Consider the following 22,147-nt stretch of genomic DNA (forward strand, 5'->3'; position numbering starts at 1 on the left):
TGAATGGCATGTTTTCGGGTTGCCGTAGTTTGTTTACGATAATCTGCAAAGTGAATGATAGTAACAGCCGTGATAGGTTTATCATACATGCCAAATGTCCTTTCAAGCCATGGCTCCGGTCTCTCATATCTAGATTGTCAAGCAACTGATACATGCAGTAGTCATTTGCAAGTCAAATATTACTAGGGTTGTTAATGCAGGGATTGAAATTCCATTTTCCTGCTGGAAAAAAGCTCTTTCTGAGATAAAGGGTCTCTTGCCTTTTTTCAGCAGGCGTCCAGCTGTACTTTGTGTTCATTTTAGTGTGTGTCTGCAATTGGGGTATATCACTAGACTTTTTCAGTTTCTAGTTCAGTGTCATTTGGTCGTATGCCTGTGTTTTTAGGGGGAAAAAATACAGCTAACTTTAAGGTTATAATATGGCGCTATTAAATTCTAAAATATTTCCTGCACATTACAGACTGAGGAACAGAAATATATATTTCTGTGCATGGAAATTGAACTCACCTGGTACATATTTAATCTGAAAGTCTTTTTTCATAATACAGTACCCAAACCTAAAACATCAAATTTAGCATAGTGATCAGTTTTGCAGCACAGATAACAAATCTTTTGAATCCTTCATATATATCTTTCCTGCTTTTTAGAAGGTGGATTAAAAATACCAGGGAGCAAGATGAAGTTAATAATGTGTATCCATTTATTTTAAAAGTAGTGTTAACTTTTTCTACACTCTGAACATGGAAGCTAGAAATTTTACACTTTTATATTAATTTCTCCTTTTTCATTTCCTTCCTTTATTTTAGAACATGCAAAAAGCTCTTGAATTGAAGGCAAAATATGAATCAGATATGGTTGTCGGTGGCTATGCAGCTTTAATAAATTTGTGCTGTCGACATGATAATGCAGAAGATGCATTGAACCTGAAACGAGAATTGTGAGTACCCTGGCACTGAAACAAATCATCAGCATTTGTGCTGTTATATAGTCCTTGATGGCTCATGTAGAGTGAATACCACTCTCATATAATGTAAAGTTTAAAAATTCTCTTTTGTGAGTGCTTTTGAAATTTCATACTGTAATACTCTTTGATTAATTATGGCTTGTTTTCAGCAAGGAGTCTTTGTTTAAGTGTGATAAGACATTCTATTCCTTGAAGCCAAGATTTTTTTCCTCTTGATTATACAACTGCATATCACAACAGTGATGTTGTAACTATTATATAAGGCTTGTTAAATATTCCCCTTTTTGTACTATAGTGTAAACAGAATTCTGTCCATTTCTCAGGTATCCTTGGCTTCCCACTGATAGATTTACCAAATAAAAATGTCTCTTGGGAGTATTTCAATATTTGCAACAAAGTGAGAATCACCTTAAGTGCCATGCAACAGAAGCGTTCCTTATTTGTATCATTTGCAGATGGAAAGATGTAGTATACATGTAATATTACATTTTTACTTCTTTGAATATAATTGCATGTAGATTGTATAGGGCCCCCAAAATAACCTGAACTAAAAGGTTGAAGCCAGTGTTAATAAAAATTCAGATTCTGAGATTTTTAGAAAAGTGATCAAGTAGATACTGCACTGCTATTAACAGTTAAACAGCTTCTAACATTATATAAATATGGCTTTCATTTTTAGTGACCGTTTAGATTCTTCTGCTGTCCTTGACACCGGCAAGTATGTAAGGCTCGTTAAAGTATTGGGAAAACATGGCAAGCTCCAAGGTAAGCATCAGCACATAAAGGAAATGTGTGATGCGAGTATCTTGCCACTGGAATAACATGTGAATTGATACTAATGGTATATCATGTCCATCCTGCAAAGTGCTTGAACACTTTGCATACAAATTTGCATGTGAATCCAACCAGAGCTGCATGGACAGTGTAGGCCATTAGTTTTAATGGATTGGCAAGCTTGTCATTTACATTTGCACAGCTCAGTGCTTTTTGCATTTCTGCAGCTAGTTTTTATTAGCATTGCTGTTTGGATTGAGTTTGAAGATCATGACTTATGGCACAATTTGCCTATATGCCTGCACTAATGGCTTTGTTTTTGCTTAAGAACATTGGAAGGCTGAACATAAATCCTGTAAATATAACCTTTATTTAAGAATATGAATTTTGCAGGCATCTTTGTCTTCACTTCTAACAACATTCACAAAATGTATACTTCAATAAGGTTTCATATAGAAGTTTGCAGGGAGAGCCTAACTGATTATATAGTTGATGTGTATCCTCTAACTTTCTTATAGTTGGGATAATGCTAAGCCTAATATAATTATACTTAATAATTTATTCTTAACTATTTATTTCTTAACTTTCTCATTTGGCTTTATTTTGAAACTTTAAAAAAAAACCTCCCTGTCTTCCTTTTACTCCTAGAGAAGATTTTTTGTTTTTAAATCATTATAGAGAAAAATGTATGGAGAAAGTATTTGACCTAATCGTTGAATTTTTCCCTAGGAAATTTTTCTAACACAGACAATCCTTTATGAAGATTAGCCTCCTTTTTAAAATCACTTTCTATAAAGTGGTCAAAACATTTTGTGTGTGCAGTAATTAATAACAACATTATAAAAATGCACTTATTCCATATCCTAAAATGTTTGTTTCTGCCTTCCTAATGAAGCTTAATGAATCTAATGTATTAACATGCAGTCTTTTGGAAAGCTTTCATTGGCTCTGCTTGGCTAATTAGTATCGACATAGCAAACAGGCCCTATCGGTATCAGACCATTAGTCTGGCTGTATATACAGTGTAAACACATCTTTATTATCTGGCCTCCTGACAAGCCATCTGCTGAAGAAACAATGGTGTGATTTAGCAGATGTTAGCTCTGAACGATAAAAGCATCCATTTAGGAGGATCTTACAGCTATAGGGCAGACCGTACAGGGTTATGTGGTGCAGAGTGGGCACACAGTCCCTATCTATAATTTGTAGTCAAAGTTGCAGGGAAATGATAAAACCATGCTATTGTGGATTTATAATTGTAGTCTCGTTTAGAAATGCAAGTAGTAATTAACTTGAAATCGGCATTATACACTAGAATTTACATTCCTGCTGGGCTTGAAATGCTGTTTTAATAGCAGTTTGTTTTCCCTACATGAAATTACCTAAGGGTCTTTTGTGCTACTTCATTGTAGATGCTATTAACATTCTAAAGGAGATGAAAGAGAAGGATGTTCTTATCAAAGATGCAACAGTCTTGTCCTTTTTCCACATCCTAAATGGCGCAGCTTTACGAGGTGAAACTGAAACAGTAAAACAGTTGCACGAAGCCATCGTGACCCTAGGGTTAGCGAAACCATCTACCACCTTAAGTTCCCCATTGGTCACCCTATATCTGGAAAAGTAAGTTAATTGAATTTTCAGTTTTGAATGTTGGCATTGAAATAATGAATCTAATCATACAGGGATTTTATTTTGTAAATTCTCTGTGATGTTGCGGAAGCCTTATTTACCACCGAATAAGAGAATGTCTATGGTGTAGGTGACCTTTAAAATTGCCAACAATCCTGTGGTCCTATGGATTACTTCTCAGTGGAATGATCTATGTCGGGTTTTTTTTTTGGTGGGGCATGTGATGATGCTACATGAAACCAAATGTAGTTTTCCCCAGTTTTGAGCCTTATAAGTGTTAATTATTAATAAATAAAAGAAAGGATTCTCAAGGGCTTTTGGTTATGCTTCATCACTGTTGTTCATGTTGTGATGTGGCAGTGTCTCTTGAGGGATCCTTTTTTCCGTGTAGTGTTTTAACTGCATATACCAACACAGGAGTTACTGTAGCTTTGGTAAGTTATTGTAGAAGATGTCTCTGTGTCTTGTGGCAAGAAGATGAATTTTGTTAATAGGGTAAGGTTTACTGAGTTTGAAAATGTCTGTGTTTGGAATGTTCATGTTGGTGCCCAATTTAAGGTATTTTTTTCAAGTGTAAATCATAAAGTCAACCTATGTTCTAGTACAGAGTGAAACATTTCAGTAAGATAATAAAGCATCCTTTATTACCTTCTTTTCCTCTAGCATTTGTTTTTCTTTTCTGTTTTTAAAAATTTCTCAGATCTTACCCCATTGCCATTCCCTTCCATGACTTAGCGCAGTTTTCTAATTTGCTTATTTTGTGATTGAGGTTTTCTCATTTAGTTTGGATGTTGCTGTATCAATGCCAGGAGAAGAGTAAATGATAAATCTTAGTGTACTCACATTCTTCCCAAATTTCTGGTAGTTTTTCTTTATTTACTAAGAGCACAATTAATTGAATATAATGAATGATTTAATATTGAATTGAAGGTGTGGAATAAAAAACATCTAACTATGTTATGTTTATACATATGTATATATGTGTACACAGGTTCATACACACAAATGTTTTGTGAAATACTTTCTTTGACATCCAATCAAAAAACAGTTTATCAACTTAGCTGATTTGGCTAAGTCTTTACCTCCACAATCTCAGCATTACATCTTTTTAAAGAATAGTGATTCAAACAATTACTGTGTTATTGAGTTCTGGTGTTCACAGCCAACTTTATATAGAAATCCTGTAATTAATATGCTTCCTCCAAGAATTTTTTTGATGATCTCAAAAGACGCATCTCTGCAGATTGCATGTGGAGCTCTGCATAGGGGTTTGAAAGAAATGGGCCCAGTGCCCAGAAGAATTAGGCTCTCCTCCATCAGTGGGCAAAAATAAAATAATTAACAATGAAAATGAGGCCATGGTAGAGAAGTATCTTACAAACAGAAATATCGTGAGACAGAAGATGAAAAGTTTTCCGAGAAAGGTCTGCAGATGGGGCTCATGAACCAAGGAGAACTTCCCCCAAAGGAAAATGGAAAAAGCATGGGATTCAGATGTTAACATGGAGCATACTCTGTGCTTCTGATTTAATAGTACAGAGATTTGTTTGTCTCAGTTAAATTTGACTGTCCCTGTTAATTGGGCTAGAGAAATGTAAATTAGTACCTTTTATGATTTTTTTTTTTTACTGCTTTCAGATATAAAGAGAAATTGTTACCTTCTATTTTTATTTGCCTAACTTTGTTTTTTTTTTTTTTTTTTTTGCTGTCTGTGCTTTGCAGAGGCTTTTTCCCTGACAAGATCTTTCAGTTTCATCTGTCATGATAAAAACTTTCTGTCGACTCTATTTTAGAGTCAGAAAGAAGAAATTAAGGAGATAAAGGAAATTTCATGTTTTGCAGAGAACAGTAATAACACACTCCTAGTCAGGGCTAAGTTGGAGGAAAACATTGATTTTGAAACTTGTTTTCAATTGTGTTTTCCCAAATGATGGAAGATAGCTAATTACTCAGAATCATGACAAGTGCAGTACTAGGATTAACTACACTGGCCTCCCCAAAAGTCTACATATATTTGACTTGATTAAATATGTTTGGTCTTCAATAATATCATGTAACTGGCCTCAGCAGGTATAAGCTCATCTGGATAATGAGCCTTTTATTCAAACTTGAGGTAAAATTAAGAGAAACATTTCAAAGCATGGTACAAAATCTTCATCCTTTCCTTTTTGGAAAATCATTGCCAGACTGTGAAGAAGGCTGTCACTTACATACTGTAATTCTGGAACAAATCTGTGAGGTTGAGTTCCTTAGAAAGGTGATCTTTAAGATTCAGTAGGTTTTAATTTTGAACTGATTTTTCCAGCATTGGCTAAAACACAGGAGAAATGTAATTGTATCTGTTTGTTACTGGATAGTGTATAAAATCCTTATTGTTATGAAAAATAATGCATTTGGTTTTATTCGTTTGCTCAGGGAAATCCAAAATAATGACGGGTTTGCAAAATTTTGAAGAAGTTGTTTAATCTGATTTGTATTATCAAAGTAATGCTTGTACTGAACAGAAAAGAAGCATGCTAAATTGAACAAAATTTTCATGTGTTTCGTTTACATTGGGGTTCTATAAGCCACATGTCTACATGTAGTCCACATGAACATTTAACATTTTCCTTTGTAACTACTTAAATATTTTTTTAATTGAAATCATTCTGAATTCAGAAAGATGACCTGGATACTCCATATTAAGAAAGAAAGAAAAATGTTTTAAAGTAGGTTAAAAGAGCTTTTGATTAGTCTTTATGCTATGGTAAAGGAAATAAAATTAATGAAATCTGGCCATTAGTCTTAAAAGCCTAAGAATTTGTATGATGCAGTTTCAGATTCACAAAAATTCTTGTATAGCTGATCCATTTTGGTTTCATTGCATATGAAAAATATTTGAAGCTGTTTAACTGGATTATTTAGTGCAAATGATCAAAGAAACTTTAATTTCTGCTTTCCATTAAGGATTTTTCTGTGCTGATTTGTGCTATAAGCTGTATATACCCACATGCATTTCATTTAAGTGAATCATGGACTTGTGCATATAATCCTCCCAGAATTCTTGCTGTGTTAATCTTGAGTTCTTCATAAAGGTCACAGTTTCTGTACGATGAACCTATGCCAGTACATTTTAAAACTCACATATTGTAACACTCAGTGTGTTGCAGAAGTGGGAAATACACTTTTTTAGGATGGTGGTTATTGTCATATACACTCCCCTTTAATTTTGGCATCTTCATTTGTACTGGATACTTTCATTATTTATGGGAATGCGTGCCTTCTAGAGTAAAACTCTTTATGTGCGGAAAGGAAATTAAGGAGGTTTGGCTCTTTTACTCCATTATTGCACTTAAGAATTTAGCATCATCCGTGCCAAAGGACAAAAGTGGTTCATTTGCCCTAGGGGAACAGGACAGTGATAAGATGATTTTTCGTCAAGGATCATTGGGTCGTAATTAAGTTACATTCATGGCTATTGCTTTTTGAAGGATGATTGGTAAATGACAGGCTTCATGTGCTTAGTACGGACAGTGTTCAGTAGGGTTTTTTCTCCCTCTGTCAGAAAATCCTGTTGAGCCTGATAATGTAAATGTGGCATTTTATTCTGAACAAAAGAGCAGGGAAATGAGCTATCTTGTCTAATCATTCAGTTGTTTAACACCGACTTCCAGTTTAGACTCAATTGGCTGGAAAGCACTTGACATGTGAAGTTAGTGCTGTTCCGAACGCGTGTTTGAGTAAATTTTAAAGTAAATGACAGCTAAATTGTACCTAGGGAAATTACAAAGCCTTCAACACAGTTAATTTTTTGGGGAGGATTAGTTGTAATTGCAACACCAGTCTCCTTGAAGATTCCTCATTTATAGATGATGAACAGAAAAAAAAAACATTTAGCTCTTTCAGGGACTGGTTCTCTTAACGGAATAATTTTTGCAAAGTCTGTGGTTTCTCCTGGAATGATTTCTTTCCACACTGAACATCTGCTTAAGATTTATAGAATAGTCGGTGTTTAAGAGTGTTAAGGTGTTTTTTCCCCCTCTCCCTTGTTTTGAACTTTTTTCCCCCCTCAACGACCTTCTTTTCTCTAGTGATTTCAGATTTTGAGAGCTTTTCAGTCAGTAAGCTCTTTAGGTAAATTGCCACTTCACCAGCACTTTATGCCTAATGTTGAAGCACTTTATTCCAATTAAAAAAAATCAATATTTGTCATTTAAAAATTTGATTAAATTAAGTATACTTTCTGAATTGGAAGTTATGGGTAAGCAGACTAAGTTTAAAGCTATCGATAGGTAAATAGATAGTTATCACTGGTTGCTCTTGTTCTAACAGTTCCAGTTTGTACGAAACCCATTTGTGATTTCTAGTTTATTTATAAAGAAATTTGAGTTAGGAGGGCTTTGTTTTCTGGTATTGTTATAAAATCTTTCTTCGATTCTGCTTTTATTTCATCGGCTTGTAGAATTTTGATTAAAGTCATATTGAGTTAATTTGCATCAGTCACAAATACTTTTAAATGATTGCTTACTTTTTATTAGCATATATTTTATTTATGAAGATTATGTATATCATTGAAATACTTTGAGGGGTATCTAGTCATTGAAAATATCATAGTGGATTTTTCTTAGAGATAATAGTATGTTAGAGTTGGTTTTCACTTAGTATTATTTGAGGTTTCTGATAGCAGTGGCTAAATTTTTATTTCTATTTAGAGTAGAGTTTTAAATCAGTTCTAGTGTTTTAAAGCATACAGAGGAAAGCAAAGTTGTTTTAGGATATAGAATTACACTGATTAATTGAACCTTCCCCCACGTTTTGGGTGTAAAGCGGTTTCAGCCTTTTTCCATTTGATATTTTGCTGCACTTACTGATGTAATCCCGCCTAATAACAAGTAGTAGTCATGTGATGGTTTTCTCTGCTGGTGTGAAACATTTGAGATGATGAACCCACTAAGCTCCAGTTCATAGAACCTCACGTTAGAGTATTCCCACTGAGAGGAGACCCAAAGATCCTTGAGTTCAACTGTTGAGATAATCTACTTTTTATCACCACTTCTTGAAATGTGTCACATTGTTATAGCCAAGCTATGTGTAGTACTTGTCAATTAGGGTTGAAATTCAAAAGTCCTATGAGTATACAACTATTGTAGCAATGTCAGTTTTAGATACTTTCTCATATTTTTCATTTCCATAACCAGAATTTTCAGGCTTAAATAGGAAAGATTAATGATGACATCAAATTATATGAGGAATGGACATTTTTGTCTCTTTCTTAAAGTTACATGAACCAGCCAAATGCAAGTCAGAATGTAAATAGGAATTGAAAAGAAATGACTAGTCATTAGTTACTTCTATCATCAGTAGGTATGAAATGTTTCATTACAGATTTTTAATTCATTTTGTTGGCAACCTGGGATCAGTGACATTGTTATTTAAAATTACTAACATATATATATGAATTATTTCCATTTTGCCATCCTTTTCTGTTTTTGTTCTGAGCATGTGTAATCTTCAGAAGCATATATTTGGAGACCAAAGACTATTAGTGTGTCTCCTTGATTGACCGGACAGTTATTCATTCATTTATTGATGGCTTTGACCTAATGTAGGGAAAATACAATTGAGATACAATACTATTCCAGTTTGGGAATTGACCTGAAAAAGCAAATCATCCTGCCTTTTAAAAATCTGTTATGTGTTAGTTTTTCTTTTGAAAATATTTTGGTAGTTTTTCCCTTAACTGGAATTGTGGAAACGTAATAACTTAACTTGTATCTGAAGCAAAGGAAAATACTGATTATATAAAGCTTTATATCATATGTGGTAGCTTCTGTAGCATTTCCCTTGTATGACAGTAATCTAGCCTGCAACATCTACTTGCAGTTTTGAAATTAACCTATAATTTAGTCTTCACCCCAAATGACAAAAATTCAAATGACTCCGTGGGGTACCAGAAGATGCGCTGTAAACAGGGCTCAGTAAGGGGATGAGGTGGAGTTCCATTCCGATTGGCTCCTTTTCACTGTGTCAGTATTATTGTAGTGAAATTAACGCTTCTTCATGGTATTGTACTTCTTAGTACAGTTTAAAATCTTAATCTGAATAAAATAGTAATTCAATCTAGGGCAACATAACATTTGTATAATGAACCAAAATGAACCAAAATGTTAGGGCTTCAGCGGAAAATTTTAAAAGGCTTTTCTTCCTTTCGAAAACTGTTGTACGTGTGAGAGAAATATGTTTTCTCCACAAAGATTATCACTAGCTGTACTTTTTGGTCCATACCTGTAACTGTGTTTGTTTGTTTGTTTTCTAAGTACAGTTCATACTTTCTTTTAAATAATCTTTTAAATTTATTATTCCAAGTTATATCACCTTATTAGGTTAAAGGAACAACATTGCTTTTTAATAGAGCATAATGTGTAATTAGATGTACTCTGAAAGGGGGAGTCCAGTGACCTGATGGCAGTGTCTTCCTAGTGGCCTTAGGCTCATCAGTCAATCTCTAGATGCCCTAATTTCCTCATCTATTGAAAAATAAAGGAAAGTGGCAGGTAGACATGGATCACATTATCTAAACAGCTTTCCCAAGGTCTTAATAACTTCTTATACTGTTGTTTCCCAAAGGATAAAAGACGTTTTGAGGACCCACAGAATATATTTCCGGAGAAGGCAATGGCACCCCACTCCAGTACTCTTGCCTGGAAAATCCCATGGACAGAGGAGCCTGGTAGGCTGCAGTCCATGGGGTCGCTAAGTCGAAGACTGAGTGACTTCACTTTCACTTTTCACTTCCATGCATTGGAGAAGGAAGTGGCAACCCACTCCAGTGTTCTTGCCGGGAGAATCCCGGGGAGGGTGGAGCCTGGTGGGCTGTCGTCTTTGGGGTTGCACAGAGTCGGACACGACTGAAGCGACTTAGCAGCAGCAACAGCAGAATATATTTCCATACTCTTATTTAATAAATAACTTAATGAAAATATCTTTTTACTCTAATTAATTACACACCTACTGTGAGTCCTGAAGTTATTTCCTCCTTATCTGGAGAGGCAACAGTTTGAAAATTATGATGAGAATGGTGAACGTGCTTGAAAAGTTCTTGATGACCGTTGATGCACATTTAGTAAAGTTTCCCAAATCTGAAATTGAGAACCATAAACTTAAGTGGTTGGAAAAAATATTTGACAGTAGTCCTTGTTTTTAGAAATAATGCATTCTTATAGCAACTTCTGTATAATATGACGAAATGCCTTCATCTTTTGGACTCTCTAAAAAGTGCCATTTAGCAAGTGAAATAATAAAAGGTGAAGCAGAGAAAGCAAGGAGCCACTAATGATGTCTGTACTCTGAACATTGATTTTTATATAAGGATTATTTCTTCTTTGTTTGTTTGTTTTTCCATTTTGGCTTTGTGGTAGTCTACTTAAGTAAAAGCTGCCTGTGTACTTTTTGACTGGTCATTGTGTATCTCTCAGATTAATTAGATAGATTTTTTTCATTGTTAATATTTTGTTGTTTCCAAGGGATGACTTACCTGCTGCTCTTGAAAGCACCATTGACTGCTATGAAAAGTATAAAATCCTGCCAAGGATTCATGATGTCTTGTGTAAGCTGATAGAGAAAGGCGAGACTGAGCTAATTCAGAAAGGTTAGTCACCTTCTGATATCTTAGGGCTGTTAGTCTTTTTTTTTTTCCCTCCTCTTTCTTGCTTGTGTAATCTTAATGTGTTGCTGTGAGGAGAAAATTTAACAGAAAGACAAGCATATCCAGAGAAACTTTTCTTTTGTTGCGCTTCTGAGTTGAAGAGAAGAATATCAGGTAAATTTTTTAACATTACAGATGTCCTTGTTTTTAGTAACTGTTCATTTTGAAAAGTCGCCCTTTGTGGTTTTTCTTTTGCCCCACTTGTTGATGAGCTGTCTCTGTGGGGATTTTCATCCTTAATCTCACCAGTTCTCTTTGAAACTAGTCATAGGTGCTTAATGTCATAAATATATGCTGTTAGGTAAAGAATGTGACAGAAAATTGTTTCATATAGCTATCAGCTTTAAGTTATTCTGAATATTTATTTTAAAGTTTTCTGATATTTGTTCAGAATTCTTCAAGTGATACTGTGTTACTCTATATTTTTTCTTCTAATATATTTTCTTCTTTCCTCTCTAGCAATGGACTTTGTGAGCCAAGAACAGGGTGAAATGACTATGCTCTATGATCTCTTCTTTGCCTTCCTACAAACGGGAAATTACAAAGAGGCCAAGAAGATCATTGAGGTATGATGTTAACTATAGTATTGTAATTGTACAGCTATTTAGACTCTTAATTAGAATATGTTTTAAAATTTTAACCTTTAATTACACTTTTTTTGATTCATGTTAATATAATTCAGTCCCAATAATGTAGGGTTGGGGGGAGACTCGGCCAGCTTCTTTATTGTATGTAATTACAGTTCAGAAAAGGCAGCCTGGTTGTATATTGAATTTGTTTCTTCACTTTGTTAAATTCACTGTTATATATCAAAATGACATTTGCATATTAAATCTTGGATTGTGGAACAATTAAATTAAACTGGCATTCCTGGGTGTAAAGTTGCTAATCCTCTTTGCCAAGGAATTCTTTGTTCTTAAAAGCAGTGGAATTTAATTTGCTGCAGACCATGCTCAGATTTATTTGTAATGCTTGTCTACAAGTTAATCAGCCAAACAAGTGCTGTCTGCAACTGTTTGGCATTTAATTTAAAATTTCTTCTTTTTTTTTTCACTATGGTAAGCAGCTTATGGGAAATGGTAGGTGACAAACCTGGGCTATTTAGGATTAGTATATTTTATCTAGGCTTGATTGAAATTTTGCTTACTGAAATTGATAAGTCAAAGGGCAACTATGAAGTCTGTCCAAATTGTGATTAATTTCACTATTAAAACAGTCCTGTGTCCCCTAAAAAGTCATTTCATAGAAGACGGACACATCATCTTAGATATTGCTTAATGTGTGTAAAATAAACTTGTAAATATATCAGTCATCATGTTTCTCTCAGATAGACCTTACTGCTTGCTACCCATGTCTTTTCCCAAAAGTGCCCACGATGGACGAGACATAGACGTAGGCTTTGGCCTCCTTGCTTTTATGTTGATGACTGCGTATAATGGGTTTGAAAATACAGGCACACAACCCAGAAAATTACTAGTTTCTCTTGACATTTTTCAAAGAAGAGAAACGTCTAGCATGAAAAAGGACTGTGAAATTAATTCAGAACTTTCTTCTTTTTTCCTCTTTAATCCAGTCTGTCCTTCTAGCAGAGGGAAGTAAGGTGTACTGTCTCGGACAGGTGCCTTTGTAGCTCTAGTAGTTCATTTGTATTTTCTGGGAAATGGTATAAATTCTCTCACTTGAAAGTGCACAGCGTAGGTATCTGAAGATGAGGGGAGCTGTTTGCCTGTTGAGTTCTGCTCCTCTGTATGCATGTTATCAATATAGTAAGGCACCGATCAGAGCAGAAATAAAACTCAGGTATTCAGACAATAGCGATTAGAAGTTCTACAGCAGGAAAGCAGGTGCCTCTCTTTGTGTAATAAGCAAGACATAATAGGAAGAGCAAAAGGCTTAAGAGTGGGTTCTCCTTTTGTCATTTACTTCCTATTGTGATAAAGAATAAGTTACTAAACCTTTTTAAGCTTTCTCATCTATAAAATGGAATATAGTATCTTTCTTTAAGATTGAATCACATAATTTAGTATGTAAAGCAGCTTGCATGTTTCTTGGATTATGATAGTAATCAATAATATTAATCCTCTTTGCCCCTTAAAGGTAAAGACTCTGTTGTCTTCTTCACCCCACGTAATTCACAAAATTATGCTTTAGTGTAAGGTACATTCTTGTCACGTGAACAGGCAAGAGAAGGAGGCTACCTCTTAATTAATTAAGGTTTTGCCAGTGTACAACAGTTAGTTGAGTGTAATCATTTAGGAATGGCTGTATACTGATGGCAGAATTTTATAGTGAAAGTGTATAGAACTGCTTAAAGGATAGAGAATAGCTTTACAGAATCCTTTTGCAGTACCCTAGGGTAGGACGGCAAGGTATGCAATATATGGAAATATTTGAGGCACATTTTTAGTTGTTTTTGTTAATGGTTAGTTGGAGTTGAATTAAAGTAAGAACTTGAATTTTTTTTTTTAACTTTTTATTTTGTGTTAGAGTATAGCCAATTAACAAACAGTGTTATCAGAGTTTCAGATGAACAGTAAAGGGACTCAGCCATATATATATATATATACACATATATCCATTCTCCCTCAAATTCCCCCTCCCATCCAGGCTGCCACTTAACAGAGTGGCAGAGTTCCATGTGGTATTCAGTAGGTCCTTGCTGGTTATCCGTTTTAAATATAGTTGTGTGTACATGTCCATCCCAAATTCCCTAACTATCCCTTTTCCCCATTCTTCCCCCCCACCCACCCCCAACAGCAACCATAAGCTTGTTCTTGGAGTCTGTGAGTCTGTTTCTGTTTTGTGAGTTCATTTATATCATTTCTTTTTAGATCCCACATATAAGGGATGTCGTACCATCTTTCTCCTCCTCTGACTGACTGACTTCACCGAATATGGCACTGTCTAGGTCCATCCATGTTGCTGCAAATGGCAGTTTTCATTCTTTTTAATCACTGAGTAGTATTCCATTGTATGTATGGTCCACATCTTCTCTATCTGTTCCTCTGTTGATGGACATTTAGGTTGCGTCCATGTCTTAGCTATTGTAAGCAGCGCTGCAATGAACACCCGTGCACGTATCCATTCGGATCATGTTTTTCTTCAGATACATACTCAAGAGTGGGATTGCAGGGTCATTCGGTAACTCGGTTTTTATCTTTCTAAGGAACCTCCATACTGTTCTCCATAGTTACTGTACCAGTTTACATTCTCACCAGCAGTGTAGGAGGGGGAACTCGATATTTTGATTGTTAAAATTCAAGGCCTGGAGTTCTCCTTTGTGATTTTCTAAGGATTATTGAAAATCTTAAAAGTAATGAATATTAATAAATGAGGACAGTACCAGCATATGAAAGAACATAATAAATACTGAACAACATTTTTATCATTCCCCAAAATGCAACAGTGTGTTATCCAAGGGTAGATTCACTAGGGTTGAATTTCCAAAGCAAAATATGCAATAAAGCTTCTTTGTATCCTAAGCACTGTGGGAGATAAGATAAGCCAGTCAACCAGTCATATTTTATGCTCTCCTTAAATGAAGACCAAGACAAGATTTGGTGTGTTATATGACCTGTGTTTTTAAAATGAGTTGGTTTACATATATCATAAATGTATTATGTTTTAACATAGTTTTATATTTCTAACCATTGTTTATTGCAGGAGAGTGGAATTATAGCTGGTATTTTGCTATATACTTTTCTGTATTTTCTTGAGTTTTCAGTAATGAGGATATATATATGTTCTTATTCTATATATATTCAGAAAGAGTGTTGTTTTCCTCTACAAGAAAGGCTAAGGGAGAGAAAAGTAAATCAGACCTAGATTGATTCTCAAGGAATTAATGTGAAGCTTCTTGAACATAAGATTAATACATGAAGATAACATCTGTATTAGACTGATAATTGTTAACTGCTATAAGAAAAATATAAATGGTTTTGAGAGTTCAAGAGAGAAACTTATTCTTAATGTAGGAAATAAGGTGACTTTACTGATAACGGAGTTTAAGGTGCGGATTGATGGATGTGGTAGCACTCTTCACATTTGGGAGTTTGATGGGGTTGGAAGTGTGTTAAAGGTATTAAGAGGTAGAGCAAAGAAGTAGAAAAGGGAAATCTCTAAATAGTTCCTTTTTTCCTCCAACTTCATTGAGATATTAGTAACACTTAACATTGTATAACTTTAAGGTGTACACCCTGTTGATTTGATATGCTTATATATTACACAATGATTACCATGGTAGTGTTATTTAACAGCTCTGTTACCTCATGTAATAATTACCCTTTCTATGGTGAGAACATTTAAGATCTGTTCTTAGCAACATTCAAATACATGAGAGTGTGTGTGTACATAAGCTGTATTATTAGATTTAATTGCAGTGTTGTATGTTAGATCCCCAGAACTTACTCATTTTAGAACTGGGAGTTTGTACTGTTTGACCAGCATCTCCCTGTTTCCCCCACCCCCAAGACCCTGGCAACCACCATTTTATGCCCTGGTTTTAGGAGTTTGGGTTTTTTAGATTTCACATATAAGTGATAATCATAAAGTCTTCCCCTTTTTCTGACTTACGTTCCTTAGCATGATGCCTTCATGGTCCGTCTGTGTTGTCGCAAATGGCAGGACTTCTGTGTGCATGAGTGTGTGTGTGTGTGTTGTGTGTCTGACTTAAGTCTTATAATTTTCAATGTACAGATCTTTCATAGCCTTGGTTAAATTTATTCCTAGGGTTTGTTTGGTTTTTTAAAATCATTTTGATAATCTTGTGAATTAGGATTGTTTCAATTTTTTTTTCAGATATTTTGTTCCTAGTGGATAGCAGTCAAACTGACTTCTTTATGTTGATTTTGTATCCTGCAACTTTACTGAATCCATTGATCAGTTGTAATAGTTTTTTTGGTGGAGTCTTTAGTATTTTCTACAGATAAGATCTTGTCATCTGCAAACAAAGCCAGTTTTATTTTTTTCCTGATTTCCTAAATAAATCTTTCATCCTGGGGTATAGGATTTAAAAGAAATACCTTGTAAAGGTAGGTTGTTCGCAGAGACCCTTCAGTATCTGAATAAGCAGGCTGGAGTTCATTCAGAAGACAGTGAACTCTCAGCAATGTTAGGAAGAAGTTTATACTAGTAGAAGGATGTGTGATCGATGAAAGGAGGTTTGGGACAGTAAGATTAATAGGATCTGAATTAGGATAGTGGTTGTGGGGATTTTCAGGACACTTTACTCAGTCATTTTAAATGATACGTAATAGTAGATATCTCAATGCTAGTGACCTTAATTAGCAGAAAGTATGGAGGAGACTGGCAAAGATTGAAGGCAGGAGGAGAAGGGGACAACAGAGGATGAGATGGTTGGATGGCATCACCGACTTGATGGACATGAGTTTGAGCAAGCTCTGGGAGTTGGTGATGGACAGGGAAGCCTGGCATGCTGCAGTCCATGGGGTTGCAAAGAGTCGGACACATCTGAGCTACTGAACTGACTTACGGTGAATTAAGGGCTTCTCAGGTGGCTCAGTGGTAAAGAATCTGCCTGCCAAGCAGGAGACATGGGGAGATCCACTGGAGAACGAAATGACAATCCACTCCTGTATTTTTGCCTGGGAAATCTCGTGGACAGAGGAGCCTGGCAGGCTGTGGTCCATAGGATCGCAAAGAGCTGGACATGACTGAGCAACCAAACAACAATGATGAATTAACAGAGGCATAAGAGCATCTAAGCTCTGACTTGAGATACATTGAGGTCTGACAACAGCACCTCCCATCATGAACCCTTATAAAGTTGGCATTGGCAGATTTCATAACTTAAAACTGGGTCAAGTCCTTTAACTAAGGTGGTGGGCAAAATTTGCATGGTTTCTAAAATTTGCGTGGCTTCCCAGTGTGATCAATTTCCCCTCCATTTCTCTCTTCCCTTCCTTCCTTCAGTAAACAGTTATGGATCACATCTTACAGTCTGTCCTAAAGATAGACTTTAGAAAGATGAAAGTGCAATAATTGTTTTATTGTAACAGAACGTGCTATAAAAGTATCTATTTCAAGACTAGATAGATCTTTTTGAGGAAGTTATGTTTGGGATGAGAACTAAAGGATGAACTAGGAGCAAGGCAGGTAATGAGTGGAAGCAAAAACATCTCACTTAGAGGACACTACCTGTGCAAAGGCCCCAGAGCAGGACAGGACTTCTCTTCTTTATCCTTGTTCTTTCTCTTAAGGCTTTATCAGACAACGCTGCTAAGACCACATCTAGAGTGTCTGGGACAGTGTTAAACACTGAATGTTAGCTTTATGCTCTGCTTTCTCTGTGATGTTCTTTCTTGTGTTGAAGTCAAACCCTTTTCTCTCATCTTCAGTCTCATCCTCTGTAGGCTGACTGTCCCTTGTTCCTTCCAGTATTCTTCTGGCACATTCTGGAATGAAATGTGCAACTGGGGAAATGTTCACAAATTATTTTTGTAAACTTCAATATCAGATAAATACACTTTGTGTGTTGTGTTTTGTCTCCCAGTGATGATGGGCAGCCTGATTGTTCCCCCTGTGGATGCTGTGTTGTGCTTACTCATTTCAGTCGTGTCCAGTTCTTTGCAGCCTCCATGGACTGTAGCCCACGAGGTTCCTCTGTCCATGGGGATTCTCCAGGCAACAATACTGGAGTGGGTTGGATTCCCTTCTCCAGGGGATCCTCTCGACCCAGGGATCACAGGTCTCCCACATTGCAGATGGATTCTTTACCGTCTTGAACCACCAGGGAAGCCCATGAATACTGGAGTGGGTAGCCTATCCCTTCTCTAGGGGATCTTCCTAACCCAGGAATCAAACTGGGGTCTCCTGCATTGCAGGCGGATTCTTTACCAGCTGAGTTATCAGGGAAACCCTCCGCTTGTGTATAGATTCAAGTAAAGCTTAACATGTGTTACTGTTTAAAATACACCAAGTTTATTAAGACTCACTATCAGTGCCTCTACTCATCTAGTCATCTTTGTAGGTTTTCTGTCCTTTATTCAATGCATATTTCTTTTGTATATACTTGAAATTGAATCATATAGCTTACATAATACTTTCTTCACCCTACATTGCTCTCTCTGCATTCTCTGAACGTCAGTAAGAACTGTTCTAAAGCATTTTTAATGACTACATCATTCTTTTGTATAAGATTATTTGCCCATTGCTCTTTTGAGAACATTTTTCACTATTGTAAGTAGTCATCATAATTCACATCTTTACCTCCTAGCCTATTTGTTTTTCAGATTATTTACTTAGGATCATTTCTCAGAAGTGGATCATATGTTATTATTTTTAAGGCCCCTGATGCATAAAGACAAAAATTTTGTTGTGTATTTATAGATGATACCTCTTTTATGGTTCATAGTAGCAAAGATTGGACTAAAACCCAGGCCTCCTGAGTTCTAGTATTTTAGTCCTATACTTCTTTTGCTACATATTATGATAAAATAGGGTGGTATTTCTTTGTTTAGAGAAAATGACTTCATTCTTTTAGTCAAGTTCATTCGCCTCCCAGGAAAGAAGTGTTGTGGGTCATTTAAATAAATTAACACTGTTTAGATGATTCATTTTATCTTTTTAAGATTGCAGCTTAAGTCCAGGGAGAGATGGTACAAACAAGTACAGAAAGTTAAATAATGACATGAAATGTTAAATAACCATATTAAAAGTTTCTGTAGAGAATTATATCAGTTTTATTCTTAACTCTTTGAGCAGCAAAGTAATTACAGCTAAGTTCTCAGGATACAAACACAAATATGAGTAAGAGTCTACTTTAAACTTACTTAGCGTTTCTTTCTAACCTCATCTCTTAAGGTTCAAACCTAGATTACAAGCTAAGTAGTATAACCAATATTAGTAACATTTTAACACTTCTCAAATGATTTTCATGTGCATCTTCCTGTGAGCCTCACAGAACAACTCTGAGGAGTAATTAGGGTGGTGAAACTTCAGTTCAGGGTGTGAGTGTGGAGGTTATTTAGTTAGTAGTTGTCATGGACTTGGAAATTTCAGATTTTCTGTTGGTACACTTACACCATTTCTGCCTCTGCTTCCATGATCTCTCTTTTTAAAAAATTAAGGTAAGATATAATGTTTCATTAAGTTTAAGGTGTTGGACCTGTTGATTTGATGTATTTATGTATTCAGTATGGGGCTTTCTTGATGGCTCAGATGGTACAGAATCTGCCTTCTATGCAGGAGACTTGGGTACGATCCCTGGCTCAGGAAAATCCCTTGGACTAGGGAATGGCAGTCCACTCCAGTATTCTTTCCTGGGGAATTCTATGGACAGAGAAGCCTAGTGGACTACAGTCCATGGGATCTCAAAGAGTCAGACATGAGTGAACTTCACTTTCACTTTCTTTTTCATGTATTCAGTTCAGCCTCCATGATCTCTCAACCTTTAATATCTGAATCACCAAAACAACTTAAAATTTCTCCAGAATTTCTCTTTCTTGAATTTTCCTTCTCTCTTTCTCTGCTGTTTCTCTTCCATAACATTTCAGCCAGAGTAAATTTGCTATCTTCTCAGGGGGCATATCCCTTCTTTTTATGACTTTGCCTTTAGGACCAAAATTTTGGATTATAGCAGTCTCCCAACCTTTGTTCCTCCTTCCTTTGTTCTTTAACAGATCAGATTCAGGGCTTTATTCTAATTTGCCTTCCTTAATAAGCCAAAATGGATCTCACATATAAAGAAGGGATTTTAGAGCTAGCTCCCCCACTGTGTGCGTATGTGTGCTCAGTCGTGTTCAACTTTTGCAACTCAGGGGATTGCAGCCCGCCAGGCTCCTCTGTCCATGGGATTTCCCAGGCAAGAATACTGGAGTGGGTTGCCATTTCCTTCTCCAGTTCCTCCGCGTCCGTCCCCCAAATTTCGGGAGATGTCAGTTCTCGTGCCAGTTTATACTCCCTCTCTCTCACGAGTTACTTAGTATCTTCTGTAACACTGGGATCATATTTAGTTAATGATAGATGGTTGGTTTGACTTGCTCAGCCATATTTTCCTCCTTACTAGACATGGTCTTTAAGCCTGTCTCTGGAGAGTGTAGAGAAAGGACATTTGTTGAAAGGTTTAATACTTACCATGATGCCCTTTTACTCCTTGCTGTTTTGGCTCTGGGGATAGATAGTTGGTTCTTACTGGTTTTGTTTGTCCCTTCCTCCTCGTGCATTTGATTGTCCTCCTACTACTTCAGCTAGAGGACGTGCAGCCAGAGTGGTGGTTTTCCATTTTCCATTTCTAGCAGTAATGGTAACAAAACTCAGAACAGGTAAAAATCACTATTTTAGTTAAATTTAAAATGATTTCCTTTGAGGGGAGTTTGTCTTTTTTTTTTTTTTTTTTTTTTTTTCTGGGGGGATGGGGGACAGTTCCTGGTCAGGCCCCACAGGGAAGGGAGCCATGGGCAGCCCGGGGTGTCCAGGACGCAGGGGGCCGTTGAGTAGGGTTCCCAGGAAGCCCTGCTTCCAGCATCAGTTGTGCCAAGTGGCCTTCTCAGCACTGCCCAGGGTGGGCATCTGAAGAGCATCGTGAAATAGACATCATTTGCTGAGGTGGAGTTTGAAGTAGAAGAATATTCATCTGTTTTCACTTCAAAATGATAAGTATCAATATTATACTTAATATCTGTTTCTACTAATATACATAGAAGCCTGTTATGAAAAAAGCAAATTTATATCAGTGATGTAACGAAATTAATGAAAATTATTTTTTAAATTGGGATTACTTTTTTCTAATACAAGTGAACCTGGTTCTGAATTGCAGCTGCACAAAGTGTGTTTTGAAGCACAGTAACCCAGGTGGAAACAAACATGCTGTTTGTTTTTGAAATTACAATAATTACTTTATCCTCACTGTCTATTAAATAGATTGTGCATAGGAAAAACAGGAAAAATTAAAGATGAGTTCATTGTTTTAATTAAGCATTAACTAGTTTTGGATAAGTTATATTTAGCATCCCAATTGGAATTCTATTCTCCATGTTTTTATTACATTTTCTTTTTTTTTTTTTTTTTTTCAACTTACAGTGTTTAAAATTCAATAAGATGTTAAGAGATAAGCCAGAAATGTAGACTGTTACAGAAGCCTAGGAGATTTAGTTAATCTGACCTAGATGTTCTTTTGATGATTGAGATTGATTTGGGAAAACAGTCCTTAATTTCATAATGAAGCATAGGAATATCTGCCATATAAGTCAGTTGTCCTGCCAGTGACAGGCAGATTAATCGGCCACAAAAAGGAAGAGTTTGCCATGAAAGTTGTGCTATTTAGATCATTGCCATTTGGATGAGCAGTAATATTGAAAGTTGTTAGTGAATGTAGCCCTTACATTTTGCCATGTTCTAAAGAGGATTATCTAGTATTTTTTTCAAGGGCTTTTTGTGTACATTTGATGTTGGCTTCGTTTTCAGTGTAATGCACGTGAAACAGAACAGATAATGTGAGAACATCCTTGAGTAGAAATTGGATGTGAAAGTAAAATTAGTGATGTTTGAGAATATATATATATCAACAGTTAATTTATTCCACATTTATTTCTTGTAACCCAAAATCTGGGTACTTGCACGGTTAGAATGAGAACACTTAATTTACAAACTTCTATACCAATTTTTTTGTCGTTCTACCAAAGCCCTGAGATGTTGGTTCTTGCATCAGCTTTTAATTTAACATTGTACAATATTAAGAAATAAAACATAATGAGGACTTAGAAATAAGAGATCAGATTTGAGGGTTGCTTGGTGTAGTCCACAAAACTGAGTGAACAAAGCAGTAAAGGCATGTCCTCTGGACTGGAGCTGCCAGGGTATGTTGTTTTCTTGTCATAATACTGTGATCATGTATTAAATAATGTAGTGTTTTCATAGGGACGCCCTCATAGATGATGAAGATGCTATGGGTAGAGTGATAGATCCTTGAAATTAAATGTGAAGTGGTTTGTCTTTTATTTTAGTATCCAAAATTGTAAAGTAATTGTTTTGAAACTAGAATTATTGACTAATTATTAGTTATTCCTAATTGAGGCTATAACATACATCTCAATTATTGAAATAAGCTAAGACTATGAACTAACTGAGTACTTGGATTG

At 35.8% G+C, this 22,147-nt stretch overlaps 1 protein-coding gene and 1 non-coding gene across 2 annotated transcripts in view; one reads left to right on the top strand and one right to left on the bottom strand.

Moving 5' to 3' along the window:
- LRPPRC (leucine rich pentatricopeptide repeat containing) overlaps positions 1-22,147 on the top strand; it is a 99,428-nt gene that overhangs the window by 44,326 nt on the left and 32,955 nt on the right. Inside the window, exons 21-25 of the mRNA XM_070379656.1 lie at positions 807-937; positions 1,644-1,729; positions 3,151-3,358; positions 10,870-10,994; positions 11,511-11,617. Coding sequence (XP_070235757.1) covers positions 807-937; positions 1,644-1,729; positions 3,151-3,358; positions 10,870-10,994; positions 11,511-11,617 — 657 coding nt within the window. The remainder of the gene's footprint in view (positions 1-806; positions 938-1,643; positions 1,730-3,150; positions 3,359-10,869; positions 10,995-11,510; positions 11,618-22,147) is intronic.
- Positions 20,526-20,612, bottom strand: LOC138990045 (small nucleolar RNA SNORD35). Its single transcript, XR_011466219.1, has one exon. It is a non-coding gene; the product is annotated as a small nucleolar RNA SNORD35 (small nucleolar RNA).

This window comes from Bos mutus, chromosome 11 (genome assembly GCF_027580195.1).
Source record: "Bos mutus isolate GX-2022 chromosome 11, NWIPB_WYAK_1.1, whole genome shotgun sequence".
Taxonomy (NCBI): Eukaryota; Metazoa; Chordata; class Mammalia; order Artiodactyla; family Bovidae; genus Bos; species Bos mutus.